General features: G+C 40.9%; 1 protein-coding gene across 1 annotated transcript in view; it reads right to left on the bottom strand.

Annotated features, from left to right (window-relative positions):
* Positions 1-3,697: 3,697 nt before the first annotated feature.
* The window catches only part of LOC126262318 (zinc finger protein 532-like), a 79,599-nt gene continuing 60,684 nt past the window's right edge, over positions 3,698-22,612 (bottom strand). The window contains exons 3-4 of the mRNA XM_049958872.1: positions 8,823-8,998; positions 3,698-6,904 (exon numbers count right to left, since the gene is read on the bottom strand). Of these exons, the coding sequence (XP_049814829.1) occupies positions 4,138-6,904; positions 8,823-8,998 (2,943 nt within the window). The 3' untranslated portion in view covers positions 3,698-4,137. The remainder of the gene's footprint in view (positions 6,905-8,822; positions 8,999-22,612) is intronic.

Raw genomic sequence — 22,612 nt, 5'->3', positions numbered from 1 at the left:
GACCACCAAGGCACAGTCCTCCGCCGAGGGGATCCAGAAGAACAGGAAATAGCCGAGTCTGCGGCAGTAACGATGCCGGCGGTGACCGAGTGAACCACCGCATCAATGGCGTTATTGGAAAGAGTCTCAATAGTGGCAATGGAGGAGAACAAGTCCCACTCAGCCTTATTCATAGCCTATCTGCATCGGCGCCCAGAAGAGTGATGCTGTGGCAGTGACAGAAAGATCGGAAAGTGGTCACTACCGCACAAGTCGTCGTGCACACTCAATTGGACAGATGGTAAGAGGCTAGGGCTGCAGATCGAAAGGTCGATGGCTGAGTACGTGCCATGCGCCACACTGAAATGTGTGAAGGCACCATCATTTAAAAGGGAAAGGTCGAGCTGTGCCAATACATGCTCAACAGTGCTGCCTCAGCCTGTTGCCACTGATCCACCCCACAGAGGGTTATGGGCATTGAAGTCGCCCAGTAACAGAAGAGGTGGCGGTAATTGGGCTATCAGTGCAGCCAGGGCATGCCGCGGGACATCACCATCCGGTGGAAGATACAGACTGCAGACAGTAACAGCCTGAGGCGTCCACACCCGAACAGCGACAGCCTCTAAAGGCGTTTTTAGAGGGACAGACTCGCTGTGAAGGGAGTGAAGGACATAGATGCAGACGCCACCAGATACCCTTTCGTAAGCTGCCTGGTTCATATAATAACCCCGATAGCAACGAAGGGTGGGGATTCGCATTGCCGGAAACCAAGTTTCTTAAAGAGCAATGCAGAGGATAGGGTGAAGGCTGAGAAGTTGTCGGAGCTCAGCAAGATGGTGGAAAAAACTGCTGCAGTTCCACTGGAGGATGTCCATGGCCGAGAAAGGCGTGAAGAGACTGGGGAGGCAGATTAGGCCACTGGGTCACCTGCTGCCACCGATTGAGTACCTGTGCAAGTGCTATCCATTGTGTCTGAGGGTCCGGCGAGATCTAGGTCGTCAGCAGACACCAGAATCTCCACCTCATCTTCAGACGCAGAGCTTGAAGGTTGTGGTGGGGTGGGTGCCACCACAAGTTCCTTGGCCTTAGAGGTCTTCCTCTTGGACTTCTCTCACTGCTCCTTGGGTTTCACTGGCTGGGAGGGCTTCACCGATTCAGTCTCTGGTACGGAGGAGGATTGCGAAGCCCTACGACCAGCTGCTTGTGGGCACTTATGCCACTGTCTGGCGTCATCCTTCCTGCTTCTGGAAACCTGAGAAGGGAGGGACCCAAGGGACCCCTTGCGAGCAAGGGGCGCTGAAGAAGTTGGACGCTTCTCCGGCTTGGAAGCGGGGACAGACGTCCCCGATGGGTGGGGGCTTGCTGCTCCCGAGGTAGGTGGTGCAGGAGCGGGACAGCAATGCGACGATGAGAAAGCTGGCTAAAGGTCTCAATGCACGATGGACACCACAATGCACCATGTAATGCGCCCTTCCCCAATTGGCTCGCTCTTCGGAAGAATTTGGAAATATGGAGGTCAAACCCAACAGGGGACCATCACATATAGGCCGAAACGTTTGAGACTCCATTTAGTTGCCTCTTACGACAGGCAGGAATATAGCGGGCCTATTCTTACCCCCGAACCTGCAGGGGGAGTACGAGATTTGAGTAATAGAGAACTGTGAAGGTGGTTCGATGAACCCTCTGCCCAGCATTTACATGTGATTTGCAGAATACCCATGTAGATGTAGATGAAAACTGTGATCTTAGCAAAACAAATGCAATGGAATTCCTCTGCCAGCACATAGCAGTGTGCATAATATACAGAGAAGGATTCAAGTGGTGGGCCCTAAAAAATGAATGACAAGGCTTGTATAAGTCGGTCCCAGACTCTACCACAACAATAGCTGTGTTGATTATCGTACTGGGATCTTCACTATTTGCGCAGACAACCACTGAAGGAACAACAGTCATTAATATCTGATAGCATTAGAAACCTCACAACCATTTTGCAAATATAATAGCTAACAAAAAGTTAATATCATATTCCAGATGAAGAGGAAACAAAAAAAACTATAATGGTTTGGACAAAAACGGCATTCTAGAACCATGAAAATGAAAATGTAGATGCTCTTGCTATGGAAGCATCTGCAAAGGGGAATCTTTTAGTATGAGAAAATTCCAGAAACAGAAATAATTTACACATTCAGAAAGGAGTTGTCAAGGAACTGGCAAGACAAATGATTAAGAACATCTATTAACAAAGGCAGCCAATATGCATTAATTTGTCCAATAATTTAAGTAATGCCAGGTTTCATAAGATGAAAGCCTCAAGAAGTTTCACAACAGATACCGCAAGATTGAAGATCAATCATTGCAGTTACAAGAAACACCTAAATAGGGTCAACCTTGGTGTCACATTCCTGGTTGTCCGTGGCAAGGAACAAGACCCAAGCCTTTTTTTTTTTTTTTTTTCTCTCCTCAATGTGTCTGGAATATAGGGAGTATACATTGATTGAAATTAACCTTAGAGAACTTGTCCAATAGTTTCCAGTTCTAAACCTCATCAGCTTCTAACAATATATCTGTACATAAACTATTTAAACATGTCACAGAAACAGAACTATAGAACTTGTGCACTGTCTTCAACACTTGCAACAAAGTACCAAAACATTTGTTCCTGTAATTTAAGGTAGGCTTATACCCTATGTTTAATGTCTCTGTGTCAATAGAAAGAACATATGCAATAAAAGAGAATTTATCAGTTTATAGTGCACTGTTAGACAGACAATTCAATTTGTTCTATATAATATTCTTCATCTTATCCAGTCTTTGTTTCAAACATTGCATGTGAAAATTTGTACCGTTAAATTTACCATAACTGTATGTACCTTGATTCCTGAAAGTCCATTTTGATACTGCATAATTTAGAAATGTTGGAATCTAAAGCATACAAAATGAACAGTAAGATTGCTGCATGGGCAAATTCTAAAATCCAGCTTACATAAAGAAGTGCCTATCTCTCATCTTGGCCTGAGATGAGGGCTACCATTCCCTATCCTCTTCATCCAAATTAATATTCTGTTAATAAATGGAAAGCAACAGTTTGCTATTGTTCTACAATATTACTTTTATTTTACAAAATATAAGTAATATTGCAGAACAAAAGCATTTTCATTCATTATAATGTTGTTTTACCAAGAACCAACACAAGATTCTGTTAACATAATATTCTGTTGCCCATCAAGCCCAATCCTCAAGCTGCCCATGCTTGCAAGCAATCATGCACGTCCTTGGAGCATTCCCCTGTGGACAACACAGGCTGAAGTCCTACCCTTGCACCAGCTCTTCTGAGCCCTACAGCGAGGAGCTGTTTCTCCAATATATTGTTAATTTCCACAATCTCCCATCACTAAATATCCACTAGCCTTCTTCCCATTCCCTTACCATCTCTTGTTTTCCTAAATTCTCATTTCCCTTACTGAATGAGCTTTCCAGGTCAGAGGAAAGCAAATTATGTCCAGCTAAACTGTATTCCATGAAGGCTGCTGCTTGGCGACTGATTTACCTTATTATTTGTTTACTAAAAGCTCATATTGCCTTGTAATTATGTAGGTGCTTGAAACACTAACGAGAAATTAATACAAGCTTGTAAAATTTAATAGATAATTTGGTATGGGTGATATATATATATCTACTATATAAAACATTAAATTCTTTTGAACATTGTTCAGACATAAAATCTCTACTGTAACAAATGATGAAAGTTTTATACAAAAATAATAGTTGTCCAGCAATGAGTTTACTACAGTTACAGAAAACTTATTTTAAAGTGAAATTAAAAGAAAAGAAGGGATATGACAGCTATAAAAGGAACAAACATTTGACACATACTTTTGTACTGCAATGATTGAATTGCACTATTCTACATGTCACATAAGATAAAGCAAATAAAATTGCAACCTACCCCATGGGAGCATAAGATTTTTACATCATTTTAAGACAGAACTTCACATAGCGAAGAAATTAACAGTTATTTGATGAATCTGAGTAACATGTTATAAAACTTTGCTTTTAGACATATTAGCTAATAGCACACATTGAAATAACATTTATTAATGACATACATTGCTATGAAATGTGAGAAAAACTTTTACACAAACAATGGATGTCCACACATTATGCTGTTATTATTTGTCTAAGTTCTCGTTGTTTCTTGAGAAGAAATGCCATCCCATGCACACGGAAATGCTTATCTAATTCTTCCGATGTTTCAAAACTATCATGGCACACACTACATTTGTTTTCATCAGCTTCGTCATCTGATGATACAGTCACTGGGGAGAATCCATTGTAGGGGTCATAACTGTCTTGTTTACAATTAAGATTTTCAGTTACATATTTTTCAACATCTCTTATGCCATGGCAGACTAAAAGGTGCTTCTCAAATGATGGTTGGACAATAAAACACATTCCACATTCCATGCACTGGAAAGAACTAGAATCTGTCTTATGAAGGACAATGTGCGATTCAAATTCAGCTTTATCAATGTGGGTAAACTGACATTTGAAACATTCATACTTATTGTCTTCTTTTTTTACAACTGGGAATATAAGCTTTCCTGAACTGAAGGGTGTAACAGGTGCAGGTGGTTTGTCTTTGGATCCTAATTTTGACTTCTTTTTCTTTTTAGGTGGTTCAGGAGTTTCAGATTTTTCTCCAGAGGAAGTGTTTAGTGGAGGCTCAAGACTTTCACTGTCTTCTGGTTCCATTTTGATGATAGTACCTAACTCTTTCCCTTCTTTCCCTTTCTGTGAATGTTCAATATTAATTTTTTTCAGAAGTGGAGTAAGTTTATGGATCTCTATGTTTTTGTGCTCTTTGCTAAAATGATCCTGAATATCACTGGACTGTATATTAATTAGCTTTTTGCAAATGTGGCACTTGAACTGCCCAGGAGGAGCTTTGGAATCAGTACTACTATGAGGGCCATTAAATGCAAAACGAGCACTTTCTTTAGTTTCTTCCAATTTTTCTGTCACTATGCTGCCAAGAGGTTTCAATTGCCTGGTAGTAGGTATCACTGTTGTGGGATGTGTGGCTGTAACTGTACTTGAAACTGGAGTTGCCATCAGTTTTGGAGCAGAAACAACAGCTAAAGTTTTATTAGGGCTATTTGCCTTCTGCAGGTGCACAATTGTTTTAGTTCCTGAAGTAAAAATACTTCCTGAACCTGAGAGAGCATTGTGTTTTTTTAAGCAGTTGTAACATTTGGAAGGAAGCATGGAGTATTGTTCCAATGAAGGAGAATGGAACACAATTTCTCTTTTGCATGAACTACAATTACGAATAACTCTACGGACTTTTAATACACCTCCATCTGTGCTTCTCACAGTTGCTTGTGCAGGCAAAATATTTGCTATTAGAGTATTCTTTTTTAAATCCTGCGTGAGTGTAATGTGTTTTGTTGGAATAAATCTGTTTCCATTTGTCTTCACAGTTACATTACTGAGTCTGTTGTTGCCGTACTGTCTAATAGGTGGTTTTTCAGCCTGTGAAACCGGTTTCGGTTGTATAGTTTTTGGAGACGACAGCTTCTTCACTGGGAAGCTCCGGGTTAAAATTTTTATTGGAAGACACTTTGGCATATCAGACCTTTGGCTACTTGTAGAAGTAGTATTATTCCAGTTATTATCATCAATATTATCAACAGATGTCTCTAGGTTGTTGGTGCTAACAGAATTATCACTGCTGTTCATATTATCAGTGGTACTGCTAACAGAGGTATTTTTACCCCCATCTCTGCATGCATTGTCAGTACTACAGTCAGATGCTATCATACTGTCTCCTTGTGAGTTAGTCCCCTGAGCACGATCTGCACACGCTGGTGGTCCACTGCACTGGTGTGCTCCAAATACAGCCTTCTGCTGGAAGAAGTTTTTGCATCCAGTACACTCAAACCCAAATGCCAAGCACTTTTTACTGCGGGTATGTTCCAAAACATGCCCAGCAATTTGTTCTTTTGGGGTGAGGCGATCTGGGCATATCTGGCACTGCTGAAATTGGAGAGTCTTTACATCCTTTTTCACATGGGCAATTGCCTTGTGTTGATCAACAGAAATAGTATCAAAGCATGCTATGGGGCATAAGTCACATTTAAACACTGTCTTGATGTGATCAGAAAAGAAGTGCATTTCAAGCAATTCAACAGAATAAAAAAGTGTTGCACACTTTGGGCACCTGAATCGAATACACCGAGACAAATGAAAACATGAATAATTGAGGTGAACCAGGAATGATGCCCAAAGAGAGAAGATACGTCCACACTCAGGGCATGTGTGGGGTCTCAATTTCTGATGATACCTCTTATGAGCACGAAGACTACATATTGATGGTAAAATTAATTTGCATTGCTGACATTCTAACCCAGGGTCAACATAACAGTTTGGCCTCAGTAAGTGGTTCCTTAAGTCAATAAGAAGTTTCATGCCACATTCCTTGCACACCTCTGGCATTGTTAGGTTTTTGGAGACTTTAATATTACTCATAGCAGTTGTGTAAAGGGACTCTTCTACAGTTGTTCTTTGCTGAGCCTGTTCCTCTGTATGCACTGCAACTGCTGTATTTGTAGTTATCTCAGATGGAGCACCATTTTTGTTGAGTCCAACTGTTGCAGTAGATGAGGGTTTTACAAAAATGTTTTGGGTATAATCTTTGTTTTCGAATGTCTGTTGGTCTGTCCTAAGCTGGTCTTCAGCAAGAGGCGTCACTGTGACATGGAGGATGTCAGTCAGATATCCTCCAGAGTCTGAGTGTTGTTGTAGGTGGTTCAGAAAACTGCATCTATTGTAATCAGTGATAAAACGATTGCAGTTTTGACAATGATATTTTATTTGCAAACTTCGCCTCTTCATGTGGAAATCCAAGCTGGATTGCAGCAGATACCTAGAAAGAAAAATCAGGCTGTAGCTTACAAAACATTCAATAGGCAGGTAATTACAGGTTTATATTTCTCATTGTAAGCTGTTCTTCAGACGACAGTGTATGGTATAGTGTAGTTACTTCCATGTTCTATGGATGAATCATAATTGCAATCTCTGACTATGATAACGAATGAGATGGTTTCACAAATGCAGTACACTCCCCCCCCCCCCCCCCCCTCTCTCTCTCTCTCTCTCTCTCTCTCTCTCTCTCTCTCTGTGTGTGTGTGTGTGTGTGTGTGTGTGTGTGTGTGTTTTTTTTCTTTTTTTCGATTTTCCAGCAGCTCAGCACCAATAGCAATCTCGCTTATATGCCTGTCAACCACCAAGCCTTAACTACACTGCGAGTGGTTGACCTTTACTTTTTGTATTCTACCCATGGCTTACAGTGTAGTATTAAGTTATCAGTAACTCAAACACGTACACAAGTAAAATGGACAATAGAAAAAGCTACTCATTCATTCTGTACCTGCTCCTGTGCCTGAGGTCATTAACACATGGTTGTGGGGTGGCTCTGAACTTCAAGGTGGTGGAAGACATTTTCACCTTTAATATTTGAATAGCACGAGTAAGTGAGGTGGTGGTGTACAATTCCTGATCAGCAGACCTTGCACTGATGTCTTGGATTAAATTCTAGACCTCTCTGCAGTGCCTCGTGGAGTGAGGGCACGCTACACTGCTCATGGCGATCGAGCTTGACAGCCCCTTTGGTCTGATTTGGTCACATGAGCATCGTACATAAACAAACCAGCTGAGATGGTTTGAGAATTTGCTAAAAGTACTTGACCTTTAAGGTTGCTATTTCATGCTCAGTGTATCTAACCCCACATACATCCATCACATTACCTTATAAAGAATGAACCTGAACTCCACCACCAAAGTTTTGGAGGTGGTTCAGGGACACTTTCTGAGTATTTTGGTGCAAGGAACCTTTGGTCTTTGGTGGCTCATTACACAGTAACTACATTTTGTTGAATTTCTGGTTGGCAATTATTTTTCTTTGTATCTGTATGGCAGTGAAATTACCTGCAAATGTAGAAAATATGTATTGTGTGTCTTGTTTGGAAAGAAACTTGTTCCATTCACTCACGATACTTGCTGTTGACAACAGCAATGCCCCCACGATTGCTCTCTGTATTGTTTGTGTCTGTCTCAGGTTTGTTTTTCTGACGCTATTAGTTGCATATGGATAGGTTTAATGACAGACAGTGGCAAAAGTAATGTGATGTGGTTTCATCACTGTGGGAACAGTTCAACATAGTGGCACTGTGCAGCTCTTCCTCTGAATTCAGTGAACCCATACACGAGGTGCATATTGGCCAACTCTTCACGAGTAAACCTATCCATATTGAACTCTTCACGAGTAAATCTATCCATACTGCAGTTTATCACTGTTAACATACAAATATCACTACCAGAACAACAAAGCCCCAACAGAAACATGTAATACCAAATGCGAGCTTGAGGGCCAAGAGTGAAGTGGGCCATATTATTGTCAACAACAAGTACCATGAATGAATGGAACCAGTCTATTTCCAAATAAACACTGCACACACCATTGACATATATGCCATTGTGTAGGTATTTTCAGTCCAATACAACTTCAAAGGTAAATGGAGGTAAGAAATTAAACAAAATGCAATTACTCTGTAATATGCCATGGGAGACAATGGCTCCCTTATACTAAAGTCCTAAGAAATATCCCTAGACAAAATCAAACATTTTGTCAGTGGTGTTGTGGTTCACCCTGTGGAAATCTACATTTACCAATGAAAATGTTCTAAATGGTGTCACAATAATATATTAAAATAAAGCTTATATACCTTAAAACACATGGTACACATTATAAAAACTATAAATGAATACAGGTAAAAGTAACTTACCTGTCATGACAAATTGGACAGGTATAGAAATTCTGAGGCTTAAAAGGCTCATCATCTTGTAGAACTGGTTTGTAAGGTGGCAAAGCAGCATTTAGAATCTGGTCATCCCAATGTATCCCACTAGAATTACCATTTATATCTGAGTGATTATCTTCCTGATGTGGGCTCTCACTTACCTGAAACAAATTAAACAATTCATAAAAACGTTGAAGGATTTCAGTTTCTTTCCTGAAAGCGAATAAAATTCTTATACAAAGAGAATAAAAGACACCTTTGTGGTGTGTCATTAAAGATTTGTGTCTAAGAAAGCCATTCAGAATCAACTATGAACTTAAGCTTGTCAACTACCTTTCATTTTGGGACTTGTAAGGTACCCTCCAAAGGGCAAGCCATACAAGATCTCACAGATTAAATATTGACAGAGCTAATGAAGAAGAATTATCCTGTTGGCATATTCTTTGTCTTTGCCAAAGCACCTGATTATTTTATCTCTAAATTCTGATCAGAAATCGAAAATGTTATGAAATTAATAAAATCCCACTTGTATGGGGGAAACCTTTTAAGCTTCATAAAGAAGCAAGAGACAGTTTTAATAAGATTATGCAGACTTAACTGGAGAATCACTGCTTGTGGAGAACTTAATGCTGAAGTTAAACAATGAAAAGCACATGTTGGAATGTCAACAATTTTATGAAAAGAATAGACTGTTACTTACCATAAAGATGACATGCTGACTTGCAGACAGGCACAATGAAAAAGACTATCAGAGGCAACAGGACAAGGCTATAGAGTGCAGTGTGGGGAGGCTGTAAGGGAGGGAGGGACGAGGTTAATGGGGAGAGGAAAGAAGAGGGGCAGAGAAGGGGAAAAGACTGGTGAGTGCATAGGCAGAAAGTAGTGCAAAATGAGGGTGAGAGGACGTGATTTAGGAGGAGGTGATAGGACAGAGGGGGTGCAAACAGTTGGATGGAGGGTGTGAGGACAATTTGTTACCAAAGGATGAGGCTGGGGTTATTTTGGGAGCAAAGAATGTGTTGTAAGGATAACTTCAATCTGCGCAGTTCAGAAAAACTGGTGGTGGAGGGGAGAATTCAAATAGCCTGGGTTGTGCAGCAGTCATTGAAATCAAGTATGTTACTTCCAGCTGCACATTGGGACACATGTTGTCCACTTTGCTCTTTGCCACAGTTTGGTGGTGACCATCCATCCTGGTAGATGGCTGGTTGATAGTTATACAAACATAAAAAGCTCAGCAATGTTTGAAGCAGCACTGGTACATGACAGGGCTGCTTTCATAAGTGGACCAGTCTCTGATGGGGTAGGAGATGCATGTGACATGACTGGAATACGAAGTGGTGCGTGGGTAGATTGGGCAGGTCTTGCACCCGAGTCTTCCACATGGATACAATGCCTGTGGCAAGGACTTGGGATTGGGAGTGGCATAGGAATGGACCAGAATGTCTTCGAGGTTGAGTGGGTGATGGAACATCACTTCAAAAGGGGTGGGAAGTATCTTGGGTAGGGTGCTTCTAATTTCAGGGCACGAAGACAGATAATCAAGCACATGCGCCTGACATAAATGTCCACACTATGAGGATGAGGATGATAAGTGTGTGGAATCTTCATAGGGTGACATACCATAAAATTTCTCAACACACCTTCTCTCCCACCACCCTCAACAAGCAGATATGCAAGAGAGCCCCCTTCATCACCCAATACCACCCCAGACTGGACCAATCGAACCACATCCTTTGTCAGGCCTTTTCAGCTGGCAGAATCATGAGGGTATCATTGCAGTGTGTGTGAAGTCTGTTGCATTCAGCCCTAGTCAAGATATATGGCAGAGTTTAGATTTTGATATAATCTGGCACGTTTTGTGACTTACACACACTCCACAATGACTCCGTCATCGTGGCTTTACCAGATGACAAGGGCAATGCATATGTTATTCTGAATACAGCTGAATACAATGCTAAAATTCAGTTGATTCTTGAGGAGGATACCTACCGGACACTGTCACGGGACATGACGTCAAGAATAATGAGGAAGACATTGGAGCCCCTAAAACAGTCATCACTGGAAGATCTCCACCCTCAGGCACTAAGACCACCTATGTTTTATGGGCCACCAAAGATGCACAAAATGGGTTTTCCTCTTCACCCTATTGTGAACACTACTGGGTCACCAGCTTACAGAGTAGCAAAACATCTGGCCAGCCTTCTTAATCAGCATGTGGGCTACTGTATGCATCACATCAAAAGCACCAATTATTTTATCCACCAAATTAAACATCTGCTTCCTGGGCAATGTGATATAATGGTCAGTTTTGGTGTGGTCTCCCTATTTAAGCATGTTCCTTTCAAAGACTGCACAGATCCCCTCTCCCAGTTATTTGATAGTACAGTTGTGGGATTGTTTAAGCACACATTGCCATCACCATATGTCCTATATGGCAGCCAGTATTTTGACCAGTTGGATGCCGTGGCAATGGGAATTCCATTAGCTCCATCCATAGCCAACCTTTTTATGGAGAAATCTGAATACTTTGCTTTGGACACAGCTCCCAAAAAGTCAAGTTGCTTTTATCATTATGTTAATGACACATTTATCATCTGTCTCCATGGATGTGAAAAACTGGGAGACTTCTTAGAACACCTGAACTGCATTCATGACCTCATTAGTTTTATGATGTGAGTAGAGACAGGTGGTGCATTGCCCTTCCTTGACATCCTCATTCACCAGAAAACCAATGGACATCTCAGTTACAATGTGTACAGGAAACCTACAATACAGACCGGTATCTGCACGCTCTTAGCCACTACCATCCAGGGCAAAAACATGGCGCTCATCTTAGATGAAGAAAATCTGGCACTAGAACTACGTCGCCTCCCAAAAGTCTTCCGGACAAATGGCTACAATCACCACCAGGTATCATGGGCTATTTCTGGTGAGACACACAAGAAAAACACCACCGAAGAAGAGAACAAGAAACTTCCATTTTGCTTTTCTGTGGTACAGTGTTGCGAAAGATTAGTCTCCTACTGATGAGACACATCTCATCAGTATTCAGCTCTTGAGGCCTGTGAAGGATGCTCTAGGGCTCAGAATGCCTTGAGTGTACTAAATACCATGTCAGTGTGGCCACTACTACAGTTACCATACAGTACGCACTGTGAAGCTACACTGGATGGAACACTGGAGATGCTTATGCATATGCAATCCTGAAAAATCAGCTGTGGCAGCACAAACTTCATAAAATCTACACCCAATTCTACACGATGAAATATCTGCCATTATGAGGATGATGGGATTTTGGGATAGCGTCACAAAAGAATCAGTAGAAATAAAAATATCTGAAAACACCATCAACAAGGATGGCGGTTTGGGGCAAAAACATTATTACATTTGGTGAGGGAGACAGCATCAGTGATGTCACAGCCAGCAGTGCGGCTATATAACAGAGAGGCCGCTGCGACACGGCAGGCATTTATCACTTTACAATTATCGATGAGAACTCAGCTGAAAGCTTGTGGGATTTCTACCACCTGATGTGGCTGGAAGCCCAAGAAGATTTTGTTAATTCATATTTCCCTGAGACAAGCATTCACACAATGTACAGTTTGTTTCTCCTTGGTATTCTTCCTGGTCAGGATTATCGCAGCCTGCAGAACATATTGCCAATAAAAGTTTATCATACCATACCTAAAAACCTTCCTAGTTACTGGTAAGTTGAAGGCCTAGGCATCAGCTTTATTAGTTTATTTTCTCTTCTGTTGGTCTGATCCCTGCTGGCAACACAGAATGATCCAGAAAGTCACTATCTTTTGCCATAATTGACATTTTTCTTTGTTCACACCACCACGCCTAATTGATACACCATATTGAAAACCTGCTGGAGGTGTTATTGATGTTCTCGCATCGTGAAGATGGAAAAATTAGCATGTCTTCAAGGTAAGGAAAACAGAAGGGAAACTTGTGCAGAGAGGAATCAATGAAGCACTATCAAGTCTGTGCTGAGGTTTTGAACCCGAATGCCATGTACAAAATGTTGGACAGCCCAAAGGAGGTAGTTATAGGAACCTTTGAAATGTCGTATGTGACCTTTGGTATCTGTAAGTAAGCCTTTTGACAGCCTATAATTTGAAGACTGAAGCACCTGATAATGGATGACAGAAGTCCTGTATATTCGGTACGGGATACTGGCTGGAACTGGTTCGAGCATTGACGGCTCTGTAATCTTCACATACCTGAAATCTACTATCTTTTTTACTGAACCAAATGAATTCGGGAAACCCACACACTTTTGTTAACAATTCATCTACTGCAACTTTCACTACATGTAACTTATAAGGGGACAGTTGCTGTGCCTTATAAAAGATGGGAGGTCCCTCTGTAGTTTCAGTCGTATGCACTGTAACCTCTTAAAGCTGTGGCCTTGGTAGGTAAGGGGTTGAGAAGTGCTAAACGTATGTGCATGGGAGACTGTCACTAAGTACATAGTCACCAACTTATGGGTGAGTCACTGATACAAAAGCAAGGTTTTTGTAGAAGATAGGCAATGTCATCCATGATTATTCTGAGTGATGCAGTGTTAAGCTATTTGCACAGCTTCTCTTAGGGAGGAGTGTGTGTTCTTGTCATATTTAGATTCTAGAAAGTCCAAATCAAGTAAAGCCTCGGTGGGCAACTCACCAACATATCTACATTTATTATCATCCTTTTTGGTCCCTTCTTACCCCTTATATATATGTGAATGACTTTCCACTTAACATTCAACAATCAAAACTGGTACTTTTTGCAGACGATGCTAGTGTTAAAATAAATCCCATTAGAAAGAAGGCAGTAGAAGTAAATGATGTTTTACAAAGAATTATTAACTGGTTCTCTGAAAATGGACTCTAAAAATTCTGAAAAAAGCCACTACATTCGATTCTGTACAACAAAATGAGTTATACCAAAACCTGATGTAGCACATGAGGAAGAGTCAGTAAGTAGGATACAATGCTCCAAAGTTTTTGGTGTGCATATTGACGAAAACCTAAACTGGAAGAAACATATTACTGAGCTTCTAAAACAATTAAGTTCAGCTACTTTTACTCTTCATGTAATCACTAATCTAGGAAACAAACATATTAATCTCCTGACACATTTTCAGTCAATAACATCATACAGTATAATTTTCTGGGTCAATTCATGAGTTAGAAAAAAAGTATTGATTGCAAAAAATTGAGCAGAGAGAATAATATGTGGTGTTCATCAACAGACATCATGTAGGTACTTCCTCAAGAAGCTAAGCATTTTAACTGCACTGTCACAATACATATTTATGCTAACAAATGTCATCATAAATAATCCATCACAATTTGAGAAGAAACATGAGGTACATACCTACAACACTAGATGAAAAACTGATCTTTATTACCCATTGTTGAAGCTGTCCTTGGCTTAGAGAGGAATTCAATAAGCATCAATAAAATTTTTAGAGATCATTTGTCCAACATAAAGTGTCTGACAGGTAGCAAAGCAAGTTTTAAATTTAATTTAAAATCATTTCTCCTGAACAACTTCCTCTATTCCATCGAAGAATTTCTACTTAAAACCTCGTAGCAAGTAAAAAAGTTTTTAAGTGAAGTTGCACGAGTAGGGATAAAATGACAATGTGTTAATTAATGTTAGTACCGATCATGTACAAATATAACATCATTTCAACAAAAGAATCATTCAAATGATCTATGGAACAAGTAACTAACTAACTAACTAACTAACTAACGAAATGTAGTGGTGTTCGGGATCATGCCGATTTTGGAATCTGAGTCGACAAGAAAATATTGGTTGGTACTGCTGTACTGTGGCTCTGTGTCTACTCTGCATGCAGCCCACTATACACCCAGACTGCGTGGGCATCTGTCTTCCTTTTACATCACACACGCTTTCGGCCATGTTCTGCATGGCCACCAGATGGCAACCCAAGCACCATCAGAGGTTGCTTGCCCCACAAACCTTTTCCTTACATGAATCATGTGACTGAAAATAGAACCAGCTGTATCCTGGTGTCTGGGACTGTATTTAGGCCAGCTCATGGGCTCTGAGCAGCCGGTTCACTGTCAGTCGGCTTCCTGGGCCAGGCGCCAAAAGCAGTTGCATTTCATCAATCAGGAGCTCACTCTGGAGTCATCGCTACACCAGCATCACAGTTTGCTTCCGTATTTGTGTCCTAGATCTTCCAACATGGCTGCACCTTGAAGAAGATGTGCCCCTGTGCAGTAACTAATCTTTGGATTTGTAATTTATATTTATTCTTTTCTTGTCACCAGCTTCCCCGAACTTAGCTTTGGACTGAGATTTTGATAAATCCCTGAGCCTTATTTTTTGACCACCATTGGTGGGCACATTAATTACTACTGTCAAGTACGTAGAAGTGGCCACTGTAGTCAAATGCTGGAAGCAAAGTAGTTTCATTCAAGTAGATCGATTTTTGGCATACTTTCATAATATAATGACCTCTAATGCCTAATGAAGCGTTTGGTTTCTTGCATTCAGGGGAGCATTTATGAATGGCAGTTCTGAAGCACATGTGGAACCCGCATAATCATGCAATCTGTGGCCACTGGTAGCACCCTCGGTGTTGAGCAGCACTGGTCAGTTTGCTGTTGTCAGCTGATCACAGTGCATCTTGGTCACCGGAAGGTACTGACCTGTGGTGGGAGCATATGGAGTCTAATGCGTTTGATCGTGCTCAGACACTGTCAGCCGAGGTGAAAGCCAAGATAACTGCTGCCATTCCATGTATATCTGGTCATGACACATTGGATGTGGTTGGCTCTGCTCAGTAGCTGCCAGCTATGCTGAAGCACTTTACATCTGCCAAGTATATGTTCTGCTGGTGGCCGATGGATAGCAAGGGCACCCCATCTTGTAACACAAAAACACGATCTACCATCTGTAATTTAGCCTCTTGTGTGAGACCTTCATTACAAATTAAGGACACTTTAATCCAGTGAGGCAATTTACTTTCCCATATGCCCACAGCATACTGGCTGGTAATAATGCAGGATACACTAGACTTTGTAGATAACATCAGAATGTTAGGGTGCCCATCCATTCAACTGCTCAGAGAAAATTGGCAGTCATATTTGTTGCTCAGGTCAGTTTCACAGTCTCTGAAGTAATGCTGTCTTGGCCATCTCAAATCTGTTAAAAGTAGATGGTTATAGGACATCATCATTGATGATAGAAGCATACTCTCCTGTGCGATATAATAATGTGGAATATTTCACTGTAATCTCAATAACACAGTGAATGAAGAACATTTACTCTATGGTGGCTAACCATGTTTGTGATTGATCTGGTAGGAATTGAGGCAGTTTTGATAACATGTGGTGAACAGCAGAAACATTGCTGGAAAAGTGTCTGAATGGCACTAAAGTGAGTTGATCTGGGAGTGTCATCAGGCATAAGCCCATCGACATGGTAAGAAACATGGAAATCTTCTGATGCGGCTTGACCAGCCAAGCCCCACCAAGGAGTAAAAATGGATGTCATCTCAAAAACTGGTGCAGTAGCACAGTTCGAACTGGGAGGAGTAAGAATGCAGTGTTGCACCTGCACACTAGGATCTAATGTAGGTCCTGTAACACATGCAGGTATCAGTTTCTGTTGTACCTCCATGAGATAAGTCAATCAGATCTGTGGGAGGCACTTTCATTAGCATCTTAACACATGGGTGACTCATTTTGTTCATAGCACTATGCAATCCATGAGAATCAAAACTGACGAAAAGTCCCAATGACCTTTGATGGTCTGCAGTATTCAATATATTGTCAGGAAGGTTGGCAGTGCTGCATGTTTGTCAAGTTTATAAAAAAATGTATAGCTGTTGGCCACCAACATGGGATCTTCATAGCAGTTAGTATGCAGAATAACATGTGGATAATGCTGCCATTTTACCATTTTATTCATGTAGATCCATAGAATAATAAATGGACACTTCAGTCACCGGAGTACACAGCACGACAATAACAACAAAGAAAAACAAAGACAATAATAAATTTACAGAAATACACTCTTTCACTGTTCTTAATGTTGATTTTGTAATGTCAATTTTAGCAGTCAGTGCCGCCACAGATGTTTATGTACAGGTCATATTGCAGAAGTATGCTGCAGCACATTGGGAACCAGGCACTGACTCCATCTGAATCACGTTAACAACATATCTGACAGTGATACTGTGCTGGTACTTCACAAAATTTTGCTACATACAAAAGTGCAAGAAATTCCAGTGGCTTTTCTTTTTGATACCAGCACATCAGTTTCAGACATTTACTTTTATGCGGGCACTCCCTCACTTAGCAAAATGTAATCAAAGTTGTGGGTATGTGGCCATCATTAGGTTCCACCTTTAGGTTGTGTGCAACTGGCAGTCACCTACAGTCAGGTGTCTCAAATGTTGTCATTTGTGGCTGTGGCATATTCAACGGTTGAGAACATTTTGGCCTTATTGAATATTCTGCCTTTGGAGTTTCATTACATCATGAACTACACTCTATCAGTTCGGCTCATTGGTTCTCTATGGGGTGTAAACTAGCTCGCATCCGTGGAAGACGTCCACATGTGCATGCTGGGTAATGCTAAATGAGCTAGAACGATAGCTGTCACCAGACTTCTCTTCTCCAGAGGATCTCCTGGCCTTGCGCACATGGAAGCAAGCCTGTCAGATAATGGCTCCTGCAGGAGCTGCATGATGTATCCTTCACTTATGTATTCTATAGTGTATTTTATCATATAATTTCATAATGTAATAAGTGTAAACCATGTGTGTAGCACCATATGCTAAATAAAATAAATACTGGTTCTCTATGAAGCCACTGATACGATTTGTTAGCAATTTATGTGAACCAAATCTGTGATTTTTCTAAGCTCACCTGATATCACTGGCCATTTCTATTTCTACAGTCAGTGGGCTTCGCCCTTAGTGGTCCCTTACTGGTGGTTAGGATGCCTAGGGGCTTTCTTAAGTTGTGAGGAGTCTTCAAGCAAACCAGCAATGCAGAAGGCTACATTGAATCTTATCCTGTGATTAGTATACATGAAATGTCTTCTAAATTTTCAGAGGGAAACTATTTTCTAAAATCAATCTTGCAGAAGCATACTTTCAGTTACATCTTGAGCGAGATTTTAGTTTTTAACAAACTTTTCAGAATGAACCAATATAACAAGTTGCCTTTTGGTGTCACCAGTGACCTCTGTCATATTCAAGAGGTTTTGTGTACTGACTACTGCAGTGATTTTGCATTGTCTGAATTAGCTTGATAATATTCTTAACATTGATGAACAAAGGAAGAACATGTAACAGTCTATGCCATATTTTTGCAGCCCTTGCACAAAAAGGTGTTAAGTGTAATTTTTTCAGATACTCCTCCTTTCAACCAGTGGTCAATTATTTAGGCTATATCCTCAATAACAGGGCCTTTGGCCCACCAGTGAATATGTAGACATAATTCAGAACATGCTTCTGCCTAAATCCATAAAGGACCTTCAAGTATTTCTCGAAAAATTGAATTAATATGCTCGGTTTATTCCCAGGCAGCCTCCATAGCCCACCCACTAAATCATCTCTGTAAAAAGGGAGTCCACTTTCAGAAGAACCCCACCTGGATTTTTAGAAATTAAAATCAGCTCTTCATTCAGCACAATACCTTATGACTAATCAGCCCCCACTTGCCATAGGTATTGGCAAAAAATGCATCTCCACATGGCACCAGGACTGTTCTCTACCATAAATTAAACATACATTGTCATACACCAGCTCTTATGTAAACACTGTTTGGCCTTTTACATCGGCATGACTACCACCCAGTTATCAGTCAGGATGAATGGGCATAGGCAGAGGGTACATACAGACAACACACAATATACTGTTGCAGAGCATGCACTACATGACAGTCATGATCTCGGTGCCTGTTTCATCACACGTGCCATCTAGATTCTTCCCCCAGACACCAGTTTTTCAGAACTCTGCAGGTGGGAACTAGCACTACATGTCCTTGGTTCTCACCACCCACCTCACCTTAATTCCTTCTGTCTCAGCATTTCTTCATAGTAATTACTCCTTTCTTCACTCCATTTTAGTTTTCTACATCTTCCATTTTCTGACTTGTCTGTTTTTCACTGTCCTGCCTCTCACCTCTGTTGCGTACAATGCACTTAGCTTTTCACTCTTATTAACTCATGCACGATGTTTTAATAGCAATCTCTGTCTTGCACATTGCCCTGTCTTCCACCTTTAAGCTCTCAGGTTTTCAAATCTCATCTGCTGCAGTCCCCAACAATCAGTCTTTCATTCTCATCACATCTGGTAAGTCTCCCCAGACCCGGGGTTTTGGACGACTTTTCTGAACTATACCCCTTTCCCTAAGCCTCTCCAGTCCTTTTCTTCCACCCCTCTTTCTTCCCCTTCAACTCTTCTGCCAGAAGAATGAGCTACTGGCTCCAAAAACTTGTAAAAGTTAAATCCTTTTGTGTGTGCGTTCGCCACTGGTGATTGGTGAGTAAATTTTGTATCTATCCATTTACATTATATTATCAACACCTGATTATTTTTGTTGTTATAAATTAAACAATGGTACGGAGAGGCAACCAAATTATGTGAAAGTCATTTACCCAGCACAAGAATGTTATTCACAGATCAAAAAGGAAGCATTAGCGATCTTATTGGGTCTACATAAATTTCACACTTTTGCATGGTCACAAATTTCATCTTATTATTGACCACAAACTGCTATTGTCGCTTTCTGGACTTACGCCAAAATTGCTGGAGTGAACACCACATCGCCTTCATCAATAGGCTCTCTATTTGACAAATTTCCAGTAATCCATTCATTATCATGCTTCACCTCAACATTATCTATTGGTCTTGTACGGATGGCAATTTTGCACAGGTGGGTCGCCAGTGTGCCATTTGGCAGGCACATCAGCCATCCAGGCCCCAAACAATCTCTCTGTGGCCAGTGTAACACAGCAGTGGAAGCAATTTCACATCGGCTGCAGTGTTGTTCGACAACACTGGTGGCCACGATGGAAACTTTGGAATTGATATTCACAATAAAGGGTGCATCCTGTACTCTGGTGACTGACAATGGTTCCCAATCCACAGCTTCTAATTACCAAATGTTTTGCATCCTCAATGGAACTAAACATTTTACCACAACCTTCTTCCATACAGTCCCAAATGGGTTGGCAGAACGATTTATTTATACATTCAAAATTTAAATTTTGAAATCATTACAGCCTCCTAAATTGACTTCTGTGCTTCTCATCTTCCTATCTTCTTAACGGTTCTTGCTCGTCATTGGTCGAAGCTTGGTGGAGCTCCTATGACACTTTTGGATGCTCGGTCCTGTTTCTGCATCCAGAACATGAAGCAGATGCGGCCTTGCCATACTGTGTGGGTCGCTGAGTGTGGGCATGCATATTTAGGCAGAATCCAGGATGGATCAAGGGATCCATGGAATATATTTTCTGAAAATTACTTCAAGCAGATAATTGAAGAACCAACTGATGAAGGTAACATCTTAAACTTCCTAGCAACAAACAGACCTGAACTTATTGAACAAGTTAGTGCAGAGTAAGGTATCAGTGAACATAAGGCTGTGATAACAACTATGTCTATGAGCATTAACAAAGAATGTTACAATAGGTAGAAAAATATCTTTGCTTAGCAAGAGTGACAGGGTGCACATTGAAAAGTATGTAAATAGTCGCATCAAATACTCAGTGCTTAGGATGAAAATGTGGAGCACAAATGGAAAAAAATTCAACAGTATCATTCAATATGTCTGAAACAAGTATGTTCCAAGCAAAGTTTTAATACGTGGGGAAGATCCACCACGGTTTAATTGCCATGTTAGAAAACTGCTATGTAAACAAAGAGAGCTTCACCAACACAGATTCATGAGAAAACAAAACCTAGCTGACTAACAAAGGCTGAAAGAAGCAAAATTCCATATGGAGAGGAGTGGAACAAGTGTCCAATGACTCTTAAAGTAAATCTTGTCAACTGATCTGACTAAAAACCCTAAGAGGTTTACGTCTTACTTAAAACCAGGAAGCTTTTGAAACTCATCTATTAAGCCAATCTGTGACCATACTAGCACTGAAATGGTAGATAACAGAGATAAAGCCAAAATACTGAATTCGGTCTTCTGAAACTGTTTCACCGTGGAAGATCATAACGCAGTCCTCCATTACAGTCATTGTATGAATGTTGACATGACAGATACCGAGATAACCAACTGCAGAACAGAAAAGCAACTACAATCATTTAGTTGTGGAAAGGCATACTTTTAAGATTCTATAAAGGTTATGAGAAAGAACTTGCTCCCCTTCTAGCAGCAGTTTATCATAATTCACAGGATCAATGATGGGTACCCAGTGAGAGGAAGAAAGTGCAGGTCATTCTCATTTTCAAGAAGGGTCGTAGGACAAATGCACATAATTTCAGGCCTATATCATTGATGTCAATTTGTTGCAGAATTATGGAATATGTTTTATGCTGGAGAATTACGATTTTTTTTTTTTTTAAATGAAATCTCCTCTATAAAAATCAACATTGTTTCTGCAAACAGAGATCCTGCAAAACTCAGCTAGCTCTGTTCCTCCACGAGATCCACAGCACTGTAGACAATGGCACTCAGCTTGATGCTGTGTTCCTTGACTTCAGGTAGGCATTTGACACTGTCCCACACTGCCATTTAGTTAAAAAAAATACAAGTTTACTGAGTATCTGACCAGATTTGTGACTGGATTCAAGCCCTCCTTGCATATAGAACGCAACGTGTCACCCTTAATGGAACAATACTGACAGATGTAAAGGTAATTTCTGGAATACCTCAAAGGAGTGTGATAGGATTGTTACTGTTTGCAATATACATAAATGAAGGTGTCGGGAGCTCTTTAATACTGTCCACAGATGATGCAGTTGTGTAGCAACGTCAGAAGACAGTACCAATTTGCAGAATGACCCACAGAGGATTGATGAATGGTGCGGGCTCTAGCAGTTGGCCCTGAACATCAATAAATGTAACATACTGCACATACATAAGAAAATAAATCCACTTCTGTACAACTACATTGTTGATGACAAATTGCTTGAAATAGTGTCTGCCATGAAATATCTAGGAGTAACCTTAAATATCTAGGAGTGACCTTAAATGGAATGACCGCATAAAGCAAATAGTCAATCTGGGACCTTTACCAGGTAGAACTCGCGAAAGAGGTAGAGAAGATCCAACAAAGAGCAGTGAAAATCTCCTCTATACAAATCAACATCATTTAGTCAGTGCGAGAGCATTACAGAAATGCTCAACAAACTCCAGTGACAGACCCTACAAGTGAGGTGTTGTGCATCACGGAAAGGCTTACTACTGAAATTTCGAGAGAATACTCTCCGGCAAGTGTCGGACAACATATTACTTCCTCCCACATACATCTCGCAAAATGACCATTATGAGAAAATTTGAGACATTACAGCTAATACAGAAGCTTACCAAAATCATGCTTCCCACACACCATTCATGAGTGGAACAGAGATCAGTTAGTGGTACCAAAAGTACCCACTGTCACATATTACCAGGTGGCTGCAAAGTACTGATGAAGATGTAGATGTAGGAACAGCAGGGGCACCACGTGATGCTGGTGGCTACAATATGAGGGTTGCTACGTCAGCACCGCAACCAATACCAGTAGCAGCACCCTAGTCAGCGGCCTCCTATCAGGGATTCCACCACGGGCGC

Source organism: Schistocerca nitens, chromosome 6, assembly GCF_023898315.1.
Source record: "Schistocerca nitens isolate TAMUIC-IGC-003100 chromosome 6, iqSchNite1.1, whole genome shotgun sequence".
Taxonomy (NCBI): domain Eukaryota; kingdom Metazoa; phylum Arthropoda; class Insecta; order Orthoptera; family Acrididae; genus Schistocerca; species Schistocerca nitens.
Note: the sequence above shows the minus strand (reverse complement) of the source record. Positions and strands in the feature narration are given on the sequence as shown.